Source organism: Trichophyton rubrum, assembly GCF_000151425.1.
Source record: "Trichophyton rubrum CBS 118892 genomic scaffold supercont2.1, whole genome shotgun sequence".
Classification (NCBI taxonomy): Eukaryota; Fungi; Ascomycota; class Eurotiomycetes; order Onygenales; family Arthrodermataceae; genus Trichophyton; species Trichophyton rubrum.
In genome coordinates this window covers 3,435,406-3,453,248 of record NW_003456428.1, presented here as the reverse complement: position 1 = coordinate 3,453,248, position 17,843 = coordinate 3,435,406, and the positions used below count along the sequence as shown (strand labels likewise).

The 17,843-nt window shown below is 49.4% G+C and overlaps 7 protein-coding genes across 7 annotated transcripts; 4 read left to right on the top strand and 3 right to left on the bottom strand.

Moving 5' to 3' along the window:
• Nucleotides 1–789: 789 nt before the first annotated feature.
• TERG_01304 (uncharacterized protein) lies at nucleotides 790–1,113 on the bottom strand (the record flags this gene model as incomplete). Its single annotated transcript, XM_003239274.1, has 1 exon — nucleotides 790–1,113. One exon carries the CDS (start codon nucleotides 1,111–1,113, stop codon nucleotides 790–792), a length of 324 nt encoding a protein of 107 aa, XP_003239322.1.
• A 286-nt stretch (nucleotides 1,114–1,399) lies between these two features.
• On the top strand, nucleotides 1,400–1,805 carry TERG_01303 (uncharacterized protein; the record flags this gene model as incomplete). Its single annotated transcript, XM_003239273.1, has 2 exons — nucleotides 1,400–1,510; nucleotides 1,584–1,805. 2 exons carry the CDS (start codon nucleotides 1,400–1,402, stop codon nucleotides 1,803–1,805), a joined length of 333 nt encoding a protein of 110 aa, XP_003239321.1.
• A 772-nt stretch (nucleotides 1,806–2,577) lies between these two features.
• TERG_01302 (uncharacterized protein) lies at nucleotides 2,578–4,815 on the bottom strand (the record flags this gene model as incomplete). The annotated part of the gene is made up of 1 exon (XM_003239272.2): nucleotides 2,578–4,815. The coding sequence occupies one exon, from the start codon at nucleotides 4,813–4,815 to the stop codon at nucleotides 2,578–2,580; it is 2,238 nt and encodes a 745-aa protein (XP_003239320.2).
• A 3,292-nt stretch (nucleotides 4,816–8,107) lies between these two features.
• TERG_01301 (uncharacterized protein) lies at nucleotides 8,108–9,360 on the top strand (the record flags this gene model as incomplete). The annotated part of the gene is made up of 2 exons (XM_047747743.1): nucleotides 8,108–8,266; nucleotides 8,323–9,360. 2 exons carry the CDS (start codon nucleotides 8,108–8,110, stop codon nucleotides 9,358–9,360), a joined length of 1,197 nt encoding a protein of 398 aa, XP_047603707.1.
• A 1,022-nt stretch (nucleotides 9,361–10,382) lies between these two features.
• On the top strand, nucleotides 10,383–14,229 carry TERG_01300 (DNA repair ATPase SMC5; the record flags this gene model as incomplete). Its single annotated transcript, XM_003239270.1, has 5 exons — nucleotides 10,383–10,889; nucleotides 10,960–11,871; nucleotides 11,928–12,894; nucleotides 12,964–13,091; nucleotides 13,159–14,229. The coding sequence occupies 5 exons, from the start codon at nucleotides 10,383–10,385 to the stop codon at nucleotides 14,227–14,229; spliced, it is 3,585 nt and encodes a 1,194-aa protein (XP_003239318.1).
• Nucleotides 14,230–14,368: 139 nt separating this feature from the next.
• Nucleotides 14,369–16,631, bottom strand: TERG_01299 (uncharacterized protein). Its single transcript, XM_047747742.1, has one exon. The coding sequence runs from the start codon at nucleotides 16,541–16,543 to the stop codon at nucleotides 14,459–14,461; it is 2,085 nt and encodes a 694-aa protein (XP_047603706.1). The 5' UTR covers nucleotides 16,544–16,631; the 3' UTR covers nucleotides 14,369–14,458.
• Nucleotides 16,632–16,785: 154 nt separating this feature from the next.
• On the top strand, nucleotides 16,786–17,843 carry TERG_11699 (uncharacterized protein; the record flags this gene model as incomplete). The annotated part of the gene is made up of 2 exons (XM_047750770.1): nucleotides 16,786–17,373; nucleotides 17,505–17,843. Coding segments are annotated over exons 1-2 (408 nt in total), but the record flags the coding sequence as incomplete, so codon positions are not given.

Here is a 17,843-nt window from a genome sequence, read left to right as displayed (position 1 = left end):
TTTCAAGGCATTACTTTAATTATCTGCTAGGGCAGTGTTCTTATCCTCGCTTGCTTTCTTTTCTGAGCTATTTGGCGGCTTGTTTGATTTTCTTTTCTCTTGCTTTCCTGCTTGGTTTGGGGCAGTTTGCACTTATGCTTTAATTCCTTCCCGTTACTTTCTGAAAGACAAAGAGTGTTGCTTTCTCATGATCGTATCCTACACCTTAGCTGTAACATCGGGTTCTTTGCTAGTGTTGTGTAGTTTATCCGGTATGCCCCAATTTTATATCCCAGCTACGTACGGATACTCCATACTCCATGAGGGATTCCAGACAGGGGCGACATCGGGGATATCCACATGTTTCTTGGATGGATTATTCGCCGCCTTATGAATCTCGTGGGAAGACGCGTCAAGGTGAGTTCGAGATATATCCGTCCGGTTAATAAGGTAGATGGTTCCAGCCAGATTCAAGGAAGTTGCTAAATTCCCCCAAAAAACAAGCAGAGACCCTTGTGCTATAATCCAAGAATAGGTTTTCCCGCAATTCTCGCGTGGGTAAATGGAGGACAGTTGCTGATGTAGTCCGCACAATAGGCTGTTTTGGGCAAAATACTCCGTACCAGCAAAACAAACCAGCTGTTGCACTTGCGCCAATGAAGTGACCAGGTAATTTTCCGAGCAGCAATGCACATTTCTCCGGTGAGAAGTCCATCAGTTGAGCTCATGAGAGCCGTTCGTCCTGCCATGGTATCGTATTGTATCATCGGTTGATAAAGCGGATGCCATATCTGACTCCCCATATTCCCTCTATCCACGGCCCTCATCGCCGTCTTCGTAGTTATAACTCTCGTCATTCGTTTGGGATGCACCTTTGTTTTTGCCTCCGTCTTTCTTGCTGCCGTCATCTTGCGCATTTATCCCCTCCTCGCCTAAGACTTTCGCCGCACCCATGAACAGGCTCCCTACATAGCCGCCCAAGAACCTAAGGTCGCTTGCTTGGGCACTTGTCATGCGCATGAGATTCTGTGTATCGGCGAGGTTGGCGTTCAGCTGAGCTAGCTGCGCGTGAAGGTGGGAATATTGCCTCATCTTCGCCGGAGAGAGGTTCGACTGTCTATCGTTTGGGTTCATTTTCAACAGATTCTCCGTATAAGGCTCTGATATCCTTCTCAGGGAGTCTGGGGGTATATATGGCTGGCGGTCGTTCTGTTTTTGGTGGTGGTTCCTGGGGTTGAGACGGAGTGTGGTCGAAATAGTAATAAACAAAAGATTTACGCGCCAAGACTTGAACTTTGTTCTTGAAGCTTTTCAACTTCGAACTTAAGAGAAACACAGAATTCTATACAATGCTTCATCTTGCACATTAATGGAAGCTACAGAGTCCACATTCGTGACCTGAGCCATTAGAAAGAATATCATGCTGTCGTCACAAGCTAAGAACAAAGTACTGGCTGGAGCAGTTGCCGTCATCACAGCTTCGGGTGCAGTATGGGGTGCAAGCTTGAAGATGAGCCAGGAAGAACAAGAGGTAAGTCAAACTCCCTATATTTATGCCCAATTGATATCCCAGGCCGCTAATACGGCATTGATACGTTATATAGAGAGTTCGAAAAAGCCTTGATGCCTCGCCTGAAGAGAAAATAAACAGTTTACTGCTCGCCAGGGAGAACTTGGTTGCGAAACGAGAGATGCTTGAAAAGCAGATCAAGGGAATTGAAGCACGACAGGCAGAGAAAGCAGAGCTTGTACAACAAAAAGAGCAATATCAGAAGCAGCAACAATCTACACAAGGATACCAATCCCTAAATGACAAGAAAAGATGAAGAGACACTCGATATTAGGAAGCAAATCCGCCTGCAATGGGGATCATCCTCACGCCACGGCTCTGGGAGCCACTCTTGCAAGTTGACTACCTGGCCACTCATATATTTTCGACTCCTTGTTGTTATAGATATATTAGTGGCATGACCTCGACGGAAGTACTCGAAAACCAAGGACAGGACAGAGAGCCATTATCTGGCTACATGTGGCCCTTTTGATCCTCCGGATGAAACCACGATAGAACGCACACATGCTTGTCCCTTACTTATCCTCTGATACTTGCTTGGCAGGGGAAAGTCTCCAATATATTGGCCAGAAAACATCCCAGAATATGAAGGATTGAAACATACCCTGGAAATATTCTCAATGTTATGATGGAATGATCTACTATTTAGTGATCCATTCGCAGAGATAGATACTTGGACCAGTTGTTTAAGTGGTATACTGATTAAAATTTATTGGGGACGCTGGGAAACGAAACTGAGTCATACGATTTGAGAGCTCGCCGATATATACTAGACTTAACTATCTAATGGTATTTGGGTATTTCTCGGAACGCCGGCACCACAACAAGGTATTATGTGGTTTTCTATATGATGTGAACAACGAAATACAAGGGGGTGTCAAATATAAATGCTCCAAATGCTCCAGGCTCACGGTGGCCAAAACCGGATCCAATATGCTCAACCGAAAAGTCCCGAATATGATATAGGAAATGCGTGTATATCATTCATGTGAAATATTAAAAGATCAGTGGTGAGGTAGACATCTATGTCACTCATCTTCAAGGACCCCTCGGGCTAGGATGGCCAGACTCGACTCGTACCTTGCTGGACTGTGGTCCAATAGCATACCAGAGCCAAACTTGACTTCCCGAAACCTCTTTTCGACGTCTCGGATGTATTTTAGTTGAACCCGGGTGGCCGGGCGGCCAAGGCGAGGATAGCCATCCCCAGCAACCATATCTCCAGCGAAGGCATCGCGCTGGAGTACACGCATTGTTTCAACAACGAAAACTTCGCCGGGAGGTAAGAGTTTTGTAGCTGTAAGACCTTCTCGCAGGGATTTGAGGGTATTCCACGCCCACGAGTCTTCGCCTAGACCATCACCGGCATGTATCGAAGAAGGGTTATCCATATTTAGTTTGTTAGCAATGCTGCGAGTGATTGCATCCCACACCCTGGCTTTAACCTGAGACTTAGCGTCGGCGACATCGCGCTTAAAGGACAGGGCTACGCTGTGGAAATCATGCAATACACCCAGTGAAAGGGTCGGGACCACATCATGCCCATTAACAATTGTTGTGATCAATCCACGGGTGGCGAGACGGAGTGGTGGACTCATCACGGCAGGTGGGCCGTATGCGTATACATGGACAGGTCGACCGGGAGGTAATGAAAACTGGCCCATTTCTTGATGAGTGCTCTGAGTGGCTTCGTGAATGGTGGCGGGAAGTAATCCAGTAAAGGCCTGCTGTGATGATGATGTGACAAAGGATGGGCCAGGTAGATCAGGATGCTGGGGCTGTGACATAAGCGTTGCGAGAAGGGCGGCTACTCCACCTCCAAGGGAGTGGCCGCAAAAAATAACACCATAATCTGGAAACTCTTCAAGGACCGATTTAAGCGTAGCCATAACTTTGCCTCCGCCGCCTTCTAGGAGACGTCTCGCAGAGGCTAACATGCCTTTGTGAACCTGATAAGTCCTCCCAAGCCAAATCATATCGTCATAGTCGCAGGTCATATCAGTGAGGATATCTTCAAAGCCCCAGGTACCTCTCAAAGTTAAGACAGCAGCTTTAGATTCGTGATCTATGGATAAATAATGGACTAAAGGGAACCCCTCGGAATTGAATCCTGCAGCATTCGTGCCACCAGCCGTGTCAACGAACGACGAAAGCAGAATGGTTGATGCGGGTAGCCCTGTGTATTCTGAAAATGAATTATGCTCGTGGTGATCGACTGGGTCCTCATAACGCAATTGAGTAGTGGCATTAGAAATGCCCATTATCCTTAAAAAGTTTGATCCGTATGATGCGGATGAAAAGCGAGAGAAACGACGTATATTTCGCACCAGGTTATTGGACGGGTAGAGTCCTGGGACATATCCGGTACGTGAAAGAGATGAGAGAGCGGAATTATCGTCGTATGCACTTTTCCCGGTTCGAGGTGCTAGCAAGAGCGAGGTTTCGGATCCTGTGGCAATAGAGTAGAGGCTAGGAACAGCAGATTTGGACGAGTTGCGCCGAGACATCATCGGGGTACCAGGGCGGCTGGTGAAGTTGAGGAAGAGAGACATGTCTTTCTCTGACCTTGCCTTTGACAAGGAAGAGTTGCTGCGGACATGTTCTCTGGGAAAAGACGGAGAGCTAGGCTGTGTTTCTGGAGACCGTATAGAGTAAGGATCCGTGTGAGCGAAAGACTCTGGGCCTTTCTCGCGAAGTAAGTAGCGGCTGGATGCCAACTGATTTCCGGGATTAGCCTCGTGGGAGCTGGCTTCGCATTCGACCTTTCTTGGAGTAGATTTCTCTTTTTTGGGAGAGAGTGGCCGGATTCTATTTGTGGAATCTGACATCACGGTCTTATTTTTTATGGCTGAGGTATTGTTATTTTCCCTTTCTTTGCTGGAACTTAGCACCTTTTTCAGGCCACTTTTGTGTCCGCTCCTGGTTTCGTGAAAAGGGCTCACAGAGGTGTTGCACTGCGCTGCAGTTGAAGCTCCCTTTGATACCCTCTTTGATATATTGTTCCTGGGCTTTTCCTCTGCGTTAGCCTTCACTTTGCTGGTTATGCGCGCAAAAGACCTAGTTCCAACCGTTCTTGGAGTCTCGGAGCCACTTGTATCTGACGCAGAAGTCCTCCGACGTCGATGAGTGCGTTTTGGCCGCATCCGGGGGCTGGTCTCAATACTAGCCAACTGTGTAAATCTCGCATCATCATTGCAGGTATCCTCTTTAACATTTGTTTGAGACAAACCATATTGTGCATCCGGTGTAGTAACGTGGGAAGGCATCCGCAACTCTGAGTCCTGGAAGGAGTTTGACACTGTCTTAAAGACAACTGTATGTTTCGGGAGAGATTCGCCCACTAGTTCTGAACCAATAATTGCATTATTGTATTCTGGCTGCACCCTTTCTTCAATCTTTGTAGTTCCAGGCGGGGGAGAAATGTTGACACGGCCTGAGTCAAAAACGTCTACCGTTATTGTCCTAGCGGTGACTGTATCGACCTTTATGGTTGCGTGACAACCTCGCGGTAGCTGCTCCGCAATATAACGACGAATCTCATCATCTCCAAGGTCATGTTGGCAATCTGCCTGAAGAGATACGTGGGGAACAAGATGACTGAAAGGCCGTTTTCCTCGCTCAAGGGTATCTAGGCTCTCATTTCCGCTAGTATCAGGTATAAGGAAAGAGGAGGGCCGCAAGGACGAAGAATCACCTCCGTCAATGTCTTCGCCAAACGCCGTTTGGTGAGTCCCAACAACATCGGCTCTAAGCCCATTATCAAGAATAACAACGTCCCATATAGTTTCCTCATTCCCGTTCTGCCGGGTTTCCTTGTCCGTCTGTCTACGGCCCCATCGCTGCAATAAAACAAACCCTATAGAGCCAACGAGTAAATCTCCAACACCAACAGTCTCTCCAAGCGGAATGACCTCAGGATTGCGAAATTCACGTCGAATGAGGGTAATGATCGAGGCGATTGCCCTGGATGATTCGGTAGACCCAAGGATGGCATCTAGCGTTGAAAGAAGTGTCTGAGAAAATGATGTCACAGAGGAGAGCGTAACTGTCGAAAGATGGAAGCTAGCAGAGGCGAAGAATGAAGCAGACGTAATGGTGGTGTGCAGAGTTGCCAACTACAACCAAATATTAGCTATCCCAAGCACGTATATAAATACATATAGAGGAGGAAAGGCTCACACTACGCTCCAAGAGTGACTCTGCCTCCGATCTTCCATGCTCGTCGCTGCTCCGAGAGACTACATCTCGGCCGGCCCGTATAAGGATACCCTCTACCACGGCTCTGCTTAGCTCTAGCCCCGTAAGAGTTGTTGCTCTGGCGCTATTTATTACAAAACCCCCAAGATACGTCCACAGCCGCAAGGAGAGTGAGGTCGACTGCGTCACCAAGCTGACCAGGGACGCAACGGGGGACGGTAAAAGCGTGCTGCTGGACGGACGACCACCCTGAGGCTTCTTCCACTTGTTCACTGATGTCGCTGATGCCTTGTCAGGGTGGTCATGCCCAGGCATGGCTCAGAGAGAGTATGTGCGCTAAACGATGTCGATAATCGATATCAACAGATCGATCCATTGATCCGTTCGCCACGGGGTCGTGCCAACGCAGAAACTGGGGTATCTGTCGGTATATAAAACAGCCGCCATGCAGCATTCGCTCAACAAGATGCCATCACGACAGTATTCAGCCGGGGTTGTTTGTTCGATGTCATCCGCGGCGCTGAATGTGACAGGCGCAAAAGGAAGAAAAAGGCTAAAAAGAAAGGGAGACGAGATGGCATTTCCCCTTTAGGCAACTGGAGTAACATGTGATCACAGCTGATAGATTATGTAATAACACTTAAATCCGATTAACACACATCACATGATCAAGCCGAAGGCGCTCCTTCCTCACATGTCATTTTTACATAATCATATTATGTAAGAACTCTATTTGAATTCATAACATAATTTGAATTTAGCTGAAAGGGGAAAAAAGCAACGTCCCGAAGTTTGCAGAAACGTCCATCCACAACTCCGCCAGCAGCAACAGCAGCAGCACCGACGACGACGACGACGACAACATCAACACAGCCCCAAGGAGAGAGCGGCTTTTGCGAAGCCACTAGTTTTACGGAGTACGGGGTGTGGGTTGTGAGCACAGCAGAGTACGGAGTACAGCGTGGAGGAAATAATAATGCTTGGGGCCTGCAGGAACGGAAAACAGCTAACATGTGAGCTGTCGCCTGTCTGCTCCGCAAGGACGCTTCTATCCGCCAGGAAAGAAGACGAGTTACGATGTAACCCCACAGGAGGGTTCCCCTAGCGTGCAGCCCACCCTGGTTCTCGAGCCGGCCCGGTCTTGGGTTTATACGAGGTTAACTGGTGGTTGCTCGTGTCAGTTCGACAAATCTGGGCAAAAAAGCCACATTTGCCCAGCCAGCCATTCAAGTCGCGCCCTGGGTGTCATGGAGTCAGAGGGGACGCCGAGTTGACGATTCTTCAGGGAGATTTCTTGCGTTCGGAAAAACCAACCATTCGATAAGGAGCCTGTAGTGCTCACTGGCTCGTCAGAAGAACCCGTCATCTGCAGGGACTATCCTTACCGAATCAGCGGGCTTTGAGCAACAGTCAAGCTGCTTTTCCATTGGCATCCCTCGCTCCTGGCGGGTGATGTACAGTATGGGAGCAGAGAGTAATAATAATATACTTAGGGGGCCGCCGCTAGGAGTCATGCGAAAGGCGATGCCGCGCACCACGCAGAATGCTGGCGAACCATCGTTCTTCCTCGGCTTGGGGCTCCTGGTTCTGGAAGCAAGCGGTGTCGATTATTTTCCTGGAGCGGTTTCCCGGGATGCTTCAACGGCATTTTCCCCCGTCACTCCAGAAAAAAATAATTTTCCATTTTCCGCTCGAGCATCGTTTCTTCAGCAGGGCCAGCTGGTCGAGGCGCAAGACGAGTTCGATTTCAGGGTCTCGTTCCCTTGCTTCGTGAGGTGTTCAACCCTTTACTTAGTTTACTCAAAACTATCACGGATGTGCGGGGTTTTTTTTTTTTTCTGTTTTCCTGGGTTATGGGTTAATGTTCCCATTCCCCCGAGACTGACCAAAGAGTTAGTCAACAATTGAATATACGTGCACATCGGATGCTGTCCTACCTGGATCAAGCAGGGTCGCATTCACTTTTATTCCGTACAAAGGGTTGCAGAAGATATCCATATAATTCAGCAGCCAAAAATTAATGTTTATGATCCGTTTGCCCACTTGAGGCTTTCTGGACCAGAGGATCAGATACCCTTGCAAGGGAAGCCTTGGGGGTGAACCGTCTCGCCTAACTCCAAACTCTTCGCCTATATCTCCACCTCGTAGCAATTAAAATACTAGCGGACGGATACTCTTCTGCCCTTTTCACCAGTTGGAAGGTTTTGCGAAGATTGAAGATCGCCAAGTCGTCGCCTGCTGGTTGTACTTGACCTTGATCCATTCCTTCCGACATTCCAGATTTCTTCGATTTCTTCTCTCTTTCTTTGTTTACCATCCTTCGTTGTTCTGGAACTCCCAGCGCCATGATATCCTGTTGATATGGCACCCAAGTATGGCCTGCGCTCATCCCGCAATCAGCCATGTAACTCGTCTCCGTCCTCGAATCCCGATAAATGGCTCTCCTGGAAGAAGCTGTTTTTTGGCAGCAGGAAAAAGGCCCTGTCGTTTGAATCGATCGTTAACGGCTGCACTTGTTCGGTCAGTGTCACATATTTTATTCTGGGCGGCACGGATATCTAACATTCAATCTATAGCCCTGTGGATTGGTCGATTTTATGAATTACCTCCTTTATGTTGAACGCGCTGCCGAAAATCTTCAATTCTACCTATGGTACCAGGACTACATCCAGCGCTTCGCTGCCCTCTCTGAATCGCAGTGGGCATTATCGCCGCCGTGGACGGAAGAGCAACGGAAGAGAGTGATCAGGCTTAACAATCAATCTAAAGAGAGAGCGAAGCGTGCCCCTTCTGTTACTGGTGCATTTGTACCCGCTCCCGCCTTTCCACCTGTTGGAGAAACTGAGCTGGATGATTTGACTCCTTTTGCAACCCGCCCAAGCAGCTCCCATGTCGACATTGAAACCAGCAGTATTACCCGCGGAGACTGGTTTGACTGGGATGGAGGATCGAAAGCAGCGGAATGCCAGGAGTCTATCGACGAATCAAGCGCCTTCGACGGTATCAACCCTCTTGAGCCATGTATGACTGCCAGTTCTATCAATTACCTATTGTGCCGACCAACCATTGCTAACAAGTTACAATCTTCAGTCACTATTCAACCACATCGCAAGGAAATCAACCGTATCATATCCACCTACATCTTAGATAATGCACCCCGGCAGCTGAATCTCACATCAATAGAGCGCATAATAGTTATGCAAGCTCTATCCGCCACGACCCATCCATCCGCCTTTGCCGGCGTAGTCCAAGAAGTCGAATGGAATCTACGCCAACAATCTCACCCGCAATTCCTCCGATGGTCTCTAAATAACAGCAATAGCAGCCGGTTACTGTGTGCTCGTGTATTTAGCATGCTAATCATTGCCTTCGGGCTCGCCTTGGCCATTGTTTTGGTATTCAGCAAGGTCCATCGCGGCTGGAGGATGTTTTCTGCCCTGCTTCTATTTCCCGGCATCGCATCATTGATTGCTGCGATGGAAGGAACTTGCATGGTATGTGGTTTTTCAACTCCATACCACTATTATCAATGCTTACTCCGTCCATTTTTAGTTATTTCTTTGTTTTTACAAGCGTCAACTACACCCCTGGGAGATATACGGCGCAACAAATGAACTTTCAAAGAACTCCTGTCGACTTGATCGGAGTGCGTTTGATGCTTTCGGGTCGACGAATTCCTACGATAACGAACCTTGGAGACAGATGAACAAGAAAAGGGGCTTCTTCAGCAAAGTTTTAGATCCACCAGTGCGAATTCAAGATCCAACCCTTTGCCATCTTCAGACCATGACCATCATCCGCTCGACGACACTCGGAACCGCGATTACCGGTGTGCTCGTTGGCATTTTCATGACTTTACCAAACGGGAACTATTTCTAGTCGTGAAAGTTTGCCACCCTACTATTGACTAGTACTGCAGTGCAAGGTCCACTTCTGGCTTACACTATGTCGACTCATTTTTTTACGACTCTTCTTGGGCGCCACAGCCTATATCTACCTTTACCTTCCTCTTCTATACCTTACTCCGCCATTATCATTTCCGGCTTAACTATAATCGGGGTGCAGGCATTTTGAGCCATGTTTATAGACGTCATACGAAAATCTGCGGGATGGGGGCTTTTTTTTTCTTTTAGGGTATGTATGCTAGGAGTTATGGCGCATCGGATTGGGACGATTACTTTTTCCACACATATACCACATATATACCACGGGGCACAGGGTCATGAGACCGGTTTGATATTCTGACGGCAATCAGATACCATGGGTTTGACTTGTATCAATTTCCAGCAGAACATAACACTTTTCACGTCCACTCTACGAGTTTGGCCGGGTGAAAAACACAAGCAGCGTTTTCTGCCATTCTCAGTTGCTAATATAGATAACTAAATATAATTCCATGAATGAGAACAAGCTATGTGCATGTAAAACTGAATACGACTTGGACTTCAGTAAATCGCTGTAAATCCGAATCGAAAAGGGGGCGTGCGCATAGGTATCCAATTTATCCCAAATAGGCTTAGCGCCTTCACGACGCGCCAGGCTTAACTTAGTGATGTGGGCGAATTATATTTTGTCACGGCGAACGGATTCAATGTCAACAAGAGCCTAACGGCGACAGCAACTGGCTTGTGGGACGATGCCAGACACTCTAGCACCCCCGAGAAGACGGCAAAGGGCTGCAGAGTCCGACTCTGACGACGATGAAGCGTCCAGTAGGGAGCGAGATGGGACCCCGTTCTCGCACGCATCTAACGGCAGCAAACGCGTTAGACTAAGTACTGGAAGAAATGGCCGTGAGAGCGAAGCAAGTGAGGAGTCTTCGTCTGAGGAAGATGACAGTGATGAGAGTTGTAATGATGAGACGCTGATAACAAAAGCTTTGAGAGATACCTCTGAGAATGCGGCATCTTCGAGTAATGGGCTTCATGGGGGTTCCCGTAATCAGGGCATGGGAAATGCTGCAGGGAAAGGTCTTGAGCACCTCCCTGGGTCGATTGTGAGAGTAAAATTAACGAATTTCGTGACTTATACCTCTGCCGAATGCCATCCGGGACCGAGACTAAATATGGTGATTGGGCCTAATGGAACTGGAAAAAGTACCTTTGTTTGCGCCATATGCCTTGGACTCGGATGGGGGCCATCGGTGAGCATATACGAACTTAGTACACTGATTTATATGTGAGGCTATTCACTGACATTGTTTTTTATTGTAGTATCTTGGTCGAGCTAAAGACGTAGCTGAATTCGTGAAACATGGCGCCGACGAAGCTACCATTGAGATTGAGCTTAAAGCCAGAGCAGATATGGACCAGAACCCGATAATTTGCAGAACCATTAAGCGTGAAGGCAATAAAAGTACATTCTCGATAAATGGAAAGCCTGTTAGGCAAAACGTTGTGCTGTCGCTTGCAAAGTCGTTCTCAATCCAAATTGACAACCTTTGTCAATTTCTTCCACAGGATAAAGTGAGCGAATTCGCCGCCTTATCCCCCATTGATCTGTTGCATTCTACCCAACGAGCAGCCGCTGGGCCTGAAATGGTGAAATGGCATGAAGGCCTGAAAGAGCTACGGTTAGGGCAAAAAGACATCTTGGAAGAGAGCAAGGGCCAAAGAGAACATTTGGCGAACCTGGAAAAGCGGCAACAAATGCAACGCGAGGATGTGGAACGAATGAAACAACGAGAGGAAATTAAAAAGCGGCTGAAATTCCTAGAAATGTCAAGACCTCTGCCTCGATTTAACTCATGCAAGAAAGAAACCAGTGAAGTATTGGAACAGAAACAGAGGTTATTACGGGAACAACAAGAGCTGGAAAGAAAATTGGAACCGGCACTGAGAGCCGTCAATTCGAAACGGGCCTATTATTCTAAAATAGAAGCTGTGCTCAAACAGAAGAGAGTCCTTTCGCAAAAGGGAGAAGAGGCTGCAACTGCCATCTCGGAGAAACTGGTCAAGATTGATGATAAGATAAAGGACCTGAGCAATCAGATCGAGGCAGAAAGGAACAACGGTGGTAGGCAGGTGGAGGAATGCAAGAGAGTCCAACAAAGTATCAACAGGCTCCAGCGTCAAATCGAGGAAGAGGCTGTTGAGTTTGATTCTGCTGCGTATAGCGAGAAAATAGTGAGTTCAATGTACCCCTCCTCGATCAATATCTCCATGATTCTAATCGTCCCCAGCGTGACTGTGTCCGGCGTATACGTGAAGTAGAAGAAAAGGCGAGAGAAATCCAAGCTAGAAAGTCAGACACTGTGCGCAAGGTGGAAATACATAAAAAAAAGATTGCCAATGCTGAGCAGCGATTGATCGATTTAAAGTCTCAATCTGGCCAGCAAGAGGAGAAGTTGAAACGGCTCTCAGACCATTCATCCAAAGCCTGGGAATGGATAAAACAGAATCAAGACAAGTTTGACAAGCATGTGTATGGGCCTCCAATTGTGGAATGCTCTGTCAAGGACCCAAGGTATGCCAGTGCTGCCGAGTCTCTGCTACAGAGAAATGACTTTATTGCTTTTACGACACAATCCCGGGAGGATTTCAGAAAGCTACAGCGGTTTCTAAACCAGGAGCTGGGTCTACACGATATAAGTATAAAGACATGTACCGTGTCGCTGTCCAGCATGTCACCTCCGGTAACCGATGAGGAGCTTTGCTCGCTGAGATTTGATGGCTGGGCAAAAGACTATCTCGAAGGCCCGGAACCTGTTCTGGCGATGCTGTGTAGTGAGAATAGGTTCCATCAAACAGCTGTCACTTTAAGGGACATTTCAGACGAGGAATATCGCAAGCTGGAGCGAGGGACCATAACCACCTGGGTTGCTGGAAAGCAAGCTTATCAGGTCATCCGCCGTCGTGAATATGGCCCAAGCGCAACAACCACCAGGGTAAGGCAACTATGGCCTGCTCGGATCTGGACTGACACTCTTGTCGATTCCTCTTCCACTGAACGAGACCTGATGAACTGCATTTCGGAGTGGAAGCAAGAGCTGAGCGAGATAATTGCCTCTGGCGAGGAAGAAAGGAGTACGCTGCAACGACTAAAGGGTGAAAGAGACGCAGTTTCTGGTGAAAAGGACGAACTTGAAAGGGAAAAGGCCGAGAAACAATCAGCATTGGTGAACTATAAAGCTCTCCCAACGAAGCTTGGTAAGTTGGTTCCCTCCATGCCCTCAAGTTTATGTGCTACGACCCAATGCTGATACCACGCTCAATTAGCTCAGCAAAAAGAAAAACTGAATGTATGCCATACTCGAGTAGAGGGTATTAGAGATCGGGTTGAAGCATTGCGAGACAAGCAGGATGAGCTTGCTGTCGATAAAGCCGCAGTAGCTCTTGAGTACTCTGTGAGTTCCGTTCTGGCATAATTGATTGATAGGAAAGTTGAGGAGCTAATAACAACATTCCGGTAAGGCTGCGGTGGTATCTCTCGCCAAAACACTTGAAGAAGTGGCTCGTGTGGAAATCCTTGCAATCGAAGCCATGTCAGACGTGAACACGTTAGAGGAAAGGAATGCCGAGTATACCGGTGAGCTCAACGAGAAGACAGCAGCGGTCGAGCAAGTGGTACGAAAGCTAGATGAATTGCGAGATAAGCTCCGAACGTCAAAAGCAGAAGTTCGAGCCGTTGTTTCCCAGATGTCTTCGACCCCTGGACTGAGAGAAGTCGGCGAAGAGGTCAAGGATCACACCATCGAGCAGCTAGAAGCTGACATCGACTCTGAGAAAGCCAGGCTTGAGCTGACGCACGAAGGAAGCGGCAATGTCATTCAAGAGTTTGAGCAACGACAACTCCGCATCGACCAGCTGAAAGAACAGCTCAGCTCGTCAGAAGAGAGACTGGCTGCGATTGAACAGTCTATCAAGGAGATACGAAGCGAGTGGGAACCACGACTAGATGCAATCGTGTCTAAGATCAGTGATGCATTCGCAGACAACTTTGCACGTATTGGATGTGCAGGACAGGTATCCGTTGATAAGAACGAAGGAACTGGAAACGATGCTGGGCCCGGAAGTGATTTCGACCAGTGGTCCATCAAAATCCAGGTCAAGTTCCGAGAACACGAAGAGCTATCCATTCTTGACTCGCATCGGCAATCTGGTGGTGAGCGAGCAGTCAGCACTATCTTCTACCTCATGGCGCTGCAGTCACTCTCTGCCTCGCCGTTCAGGGTAGTCGACGAAATCAACCAGGGCATGGACCCTCGGAATGAACGTATGGTCCACGAACGCATGGTTGATATTGCCTGTGGACAAGCCGATTCAGGCACCACTGGCGGACAGTATTTCCTGATTACGCCGAAGCTGCTTGGTGGACTGGTATACAAGCCCGGCATGACAGTGCTGTGTATTTTCAGCGGCGAGTTCATGCCCGAGGATTATACGCAGCTGGACTTTAAGCGGTGCGTGTTACGAATGAAGGAAGTCAAGGCTCAGCAGGGACTGTCAGAGAAAGCCCGGGGTAAGAGGGCGATGGTAGGGTGAAGAAGATTTAGCTATGCCAGTTATTTTCTTTTTCTTTTATTTTCCTGTTATTTGATTTGCATGTATGCGGTTCAATATCGGCGAGGGGTGGTTACTTTGGATATCCATTTCACATAGATAGCACCTTGCATTGTTACTTTTTTTTTTTTTTTTTTTTTTCAGAGTCTCGCGACTCTACTGGTTTTCATGTCGCATAACATATACGTAACTACCTGGAATGGCAGGTTAGTTAATCATGATGGTCGCTTCTGGAGCCATGAAGTCTGCCTCGTCCCTGGCCCTTGAGCAGACCCGTTGATCGCTCAACCCAGGCCATAGCAGCAACACCGATTCCGCCGTCCCTACTTGTCTCGCGCTCTACGACACTGTAGACTTTCTCTCTACGCTTGTCAGCGTCAAGCTTCAATCCTTGATCCATCAGCCGGGTGATTTGAGTTGTGGTATCCTCCGTTTCAGGCCGGAGATTAAAAGCCGTCTTCCATGCCTCGAGGCCTCCTATCACACCCATGTTTCGCGTACTAGGTATACGCATTAACGTCTTCTCGACCTGATAGCCTACCTCTTCGGCGATGCAGACGAGTTTAGCCGTTAGTGAGCCATAGGTAGACGAGGCCGAGGCTGGGTTCTGCTGGGATTCAAGCTTTTTCTCTCGAAGGGCTTTCAAATCACCACTCTGCGGCTGATGTTCGTGCTCGTCCACTCGGTCATTCTCCGCCTCTTCTTCGTGTGCTGTGTTTGTTTTTGGATGTTTAGGAGGCGGATAGCGGTATCTTGCGCCTGATAGGCCATGGGAACAGCATGGTATAGCGAGAAAGGGCAGTGGTTGGGACGGGCTGGACAGGACTCCAAGCAGCGGAGTCCAGAGGGTGAGTTCATCTGCGTGGTTAGAAATGATGAACGTGCCGCTCTTGAAGAGGCCGGATATACTTGATGTTGTTGAGTCGTCTGAATGGGCTGGGCCTAGTACGTCTTTATAAGGCTGGGGCACACATATGCTTTCCTTCAACTGCTGCTGCACCCAGGGAGGGAAGATAGACCAGGTCTTGCGTGAGCGTGCATCGAACCCGAAGCCCTGGTACCCTTCAGCCAGAAGGATGTAGACCAGCACTCCATTACCGCATGCAATGTCAACAAATCCAGGAAAGTTGGTTTTCATGGCGGGTGCATCTCGCTTCATCACATCGGTCCCTTCGTCTAGTTCCTTGGTAGAGTCGGAGGAGCAAGAAGGGAGATGATACATGACATTCCATAGCTCGATGAGGAATGCGGCGATGGAGAGATCCTCGAATACATGTTTCGAGGGCTCGGTGACTTCCACCCAGTTTCTGACCAGGCTGGGAGCGTACTTTGACTTTAGCCTGGTATATGTGTTCTGCACGGTGTGCTGGGGGATGAGATTATCCTTGAACGGCCGCGGTTGCGAGCCACTTGGATGCGAGGTTGCCGCAGGGCCAGAGGCAAGACGGACGTGTATGGACAGGAGGTTGAGGAGGGTGCGGTGCAGACGGTTGGAGACGGTGGTTGGTATGCCTGGTGGGAAGGGGAGGAAGTGTAGGGAGAGTGTGCCTTGGCCGGTGGAGGTGGAGTGGGAGTATAGGAGGGCAAATCCGCGGACTAGTGGATGGTAGAAGGGGATATCTTTCTCCTGGGCCGCGTGGGGGTAGTATACGGCCAGATGAGATGTTATATCTGATTCTTTAGTGTTCTGGTATAGGTGGCATGTCTGGTCATGGGGAGGGTCGAGGTTCGGGTTTCGGGGTATCAGCCTCCTGACGACGACCCGATCCAGGTCGAATCCAGGGAAGCAAAGAGGCAGGCGAGCGTTCTTTGCATGGCAGACTATCTCAGCTTCTTTTTCTGCTGCAGGACCATCATGTTCGTGTTCTGCAGTGGTAGTGGCCAGCACTCCAGCACTGTCATGGAGGATGTCCGCCCTGAACAGGCTGGGGGATATCAGGTTCGGATTGGCCAGCAGATGAGTTGAGACCGAGACAAAGACGGCCGGACCGAAGCTGAGCTGCGACTGGCTGAGCGAGGGCGCCGTCAGCCAGCTGTCCCAGTGCTCGTCCCCTTTGGCAGCAGCCAGAGGAGAGGGCTGCAGCGACAGCGCAAAGTCTGCCGGCGACGTCCGTTCGCCTGGCCGTTTATCACTGTCAGCCGTGTCGATGACCTCCAAAGCAGGGCTGATCAGGATTCTCACCCGTCTTCTTCTTCTTCTTCCTTTGAGCTGGCATAGCCCTCCTTTTATTCGACAGAATCTATGTGTATGTCGATGTATATCCCCTGAAGGCTCTGATATGTTGTTATAGGGCATTACGCAGGCCAAGAGCGCTCTCGTCTAACCAGCGCCCAACCGCCAACACGGCCAGCCGGCCTGTCCGACGCCGACCTGTCTCAAAAGACAATCCCCTCGATCACCGTCGCATTTTCTTTCCCATCATCCTCGCCGTTTGTTCTTTGGCTCGACGGCGAGTCTATATAATAATACTATATTAAAGATACGGAAGAGTAAGAGTACGGTAATAAAAGGGAAACAAACAGTACAGGGCGGTATGTACTGTAATACGGTGGAAAAACAGTAACCTGAGACCAAACATACGGCCGTTACGGAACAATACAGCCCCATTCCGAGGTTAGTCAGCAGCTGTGACGTAAAATACGCCTGAACGCGGTGACGGTTTTTCCGTTTCCTGTTTTTTATCCGTCCGCTCCTTTTCGCCTTTTCTGTCTCCATCGACTTTTCCTCCCTCTTGGAGTCGCCAGCTCGATATTTCCGAGTCAGCGACAGCGACAGCGACGGCAGACGAGAAGACGAGGACGAGACGACAGACCGAAGACTGAAGCCGAAGAACGAAGAGACAGCGAGACTGCCAGCGAAACAGCGAGAGACATCGAGACAGAGACAGAGACAGAGACAGAGACATCGATCGAGAGCGACAAAGAGCAGAGCAGGAGGAGAGCCCGCCCAGTGTGCATCCTCTCGCGCCCGGCCAGCGAGCAGCCGTCCAGCCGCCGGCCGTCGACCCCTCGCTGCTGGTGCCCCGTACCGTCGCCGTCTCGCGCTGCGGTATTACGATGGGTCGCACCGTCGACCAGGAAGTCCACGCCGCGTTTGTCGAGTTTCGCGCCAAGGAAGACGACAAGGTGAAACTCGCCCCGTATTTCATGTATTGCTGTTTGAGAGAGAGAGAGAGAGAGAGAGTATATAAAAAACCAAAAAAGAAACAAGACTAAAAGCCGTCGGGGATGCGGTTCCCCCTTGCGCCGCCTTGTAGTGTCTCTCCGTGCAGTGCATCTACTGCCAGCAGATCCGAGCGAAGAACACCAGCCGGCAGAAGCAGCATCTCCTCGAGTGCCCGGCCTTGCGGGGGCACAGCAACCCGCACGCCCAGCCAGCGCCGCCGCCCCAGCACCAGCAGCAGCAGCAGCAGCAGCAACAGCAACAACAGCAGCAGCAGCAGCAGCAACAACAACAGCCCAACGGCGTCGGCGGAGCTGCCAATGGCTACGGTGCGGCGCCGGGCGGGCCTCCGGGCGCTCCGGGGGGCTCCAGGACCGGCCACGGAGACGCTGCCCTCGACCAACGGCGGGCTGATGAAGCCCGGAGTCAAACC

Excerpts from the sequence above, each read along its gene's own strand:
- TERG_01299 (XM_047747742.1), bottom strand. The coding sequence starts at position 16,543 with ATGCCCTATAACAACATATCAGAGCCTTCAGGGGATATACATCGACAT.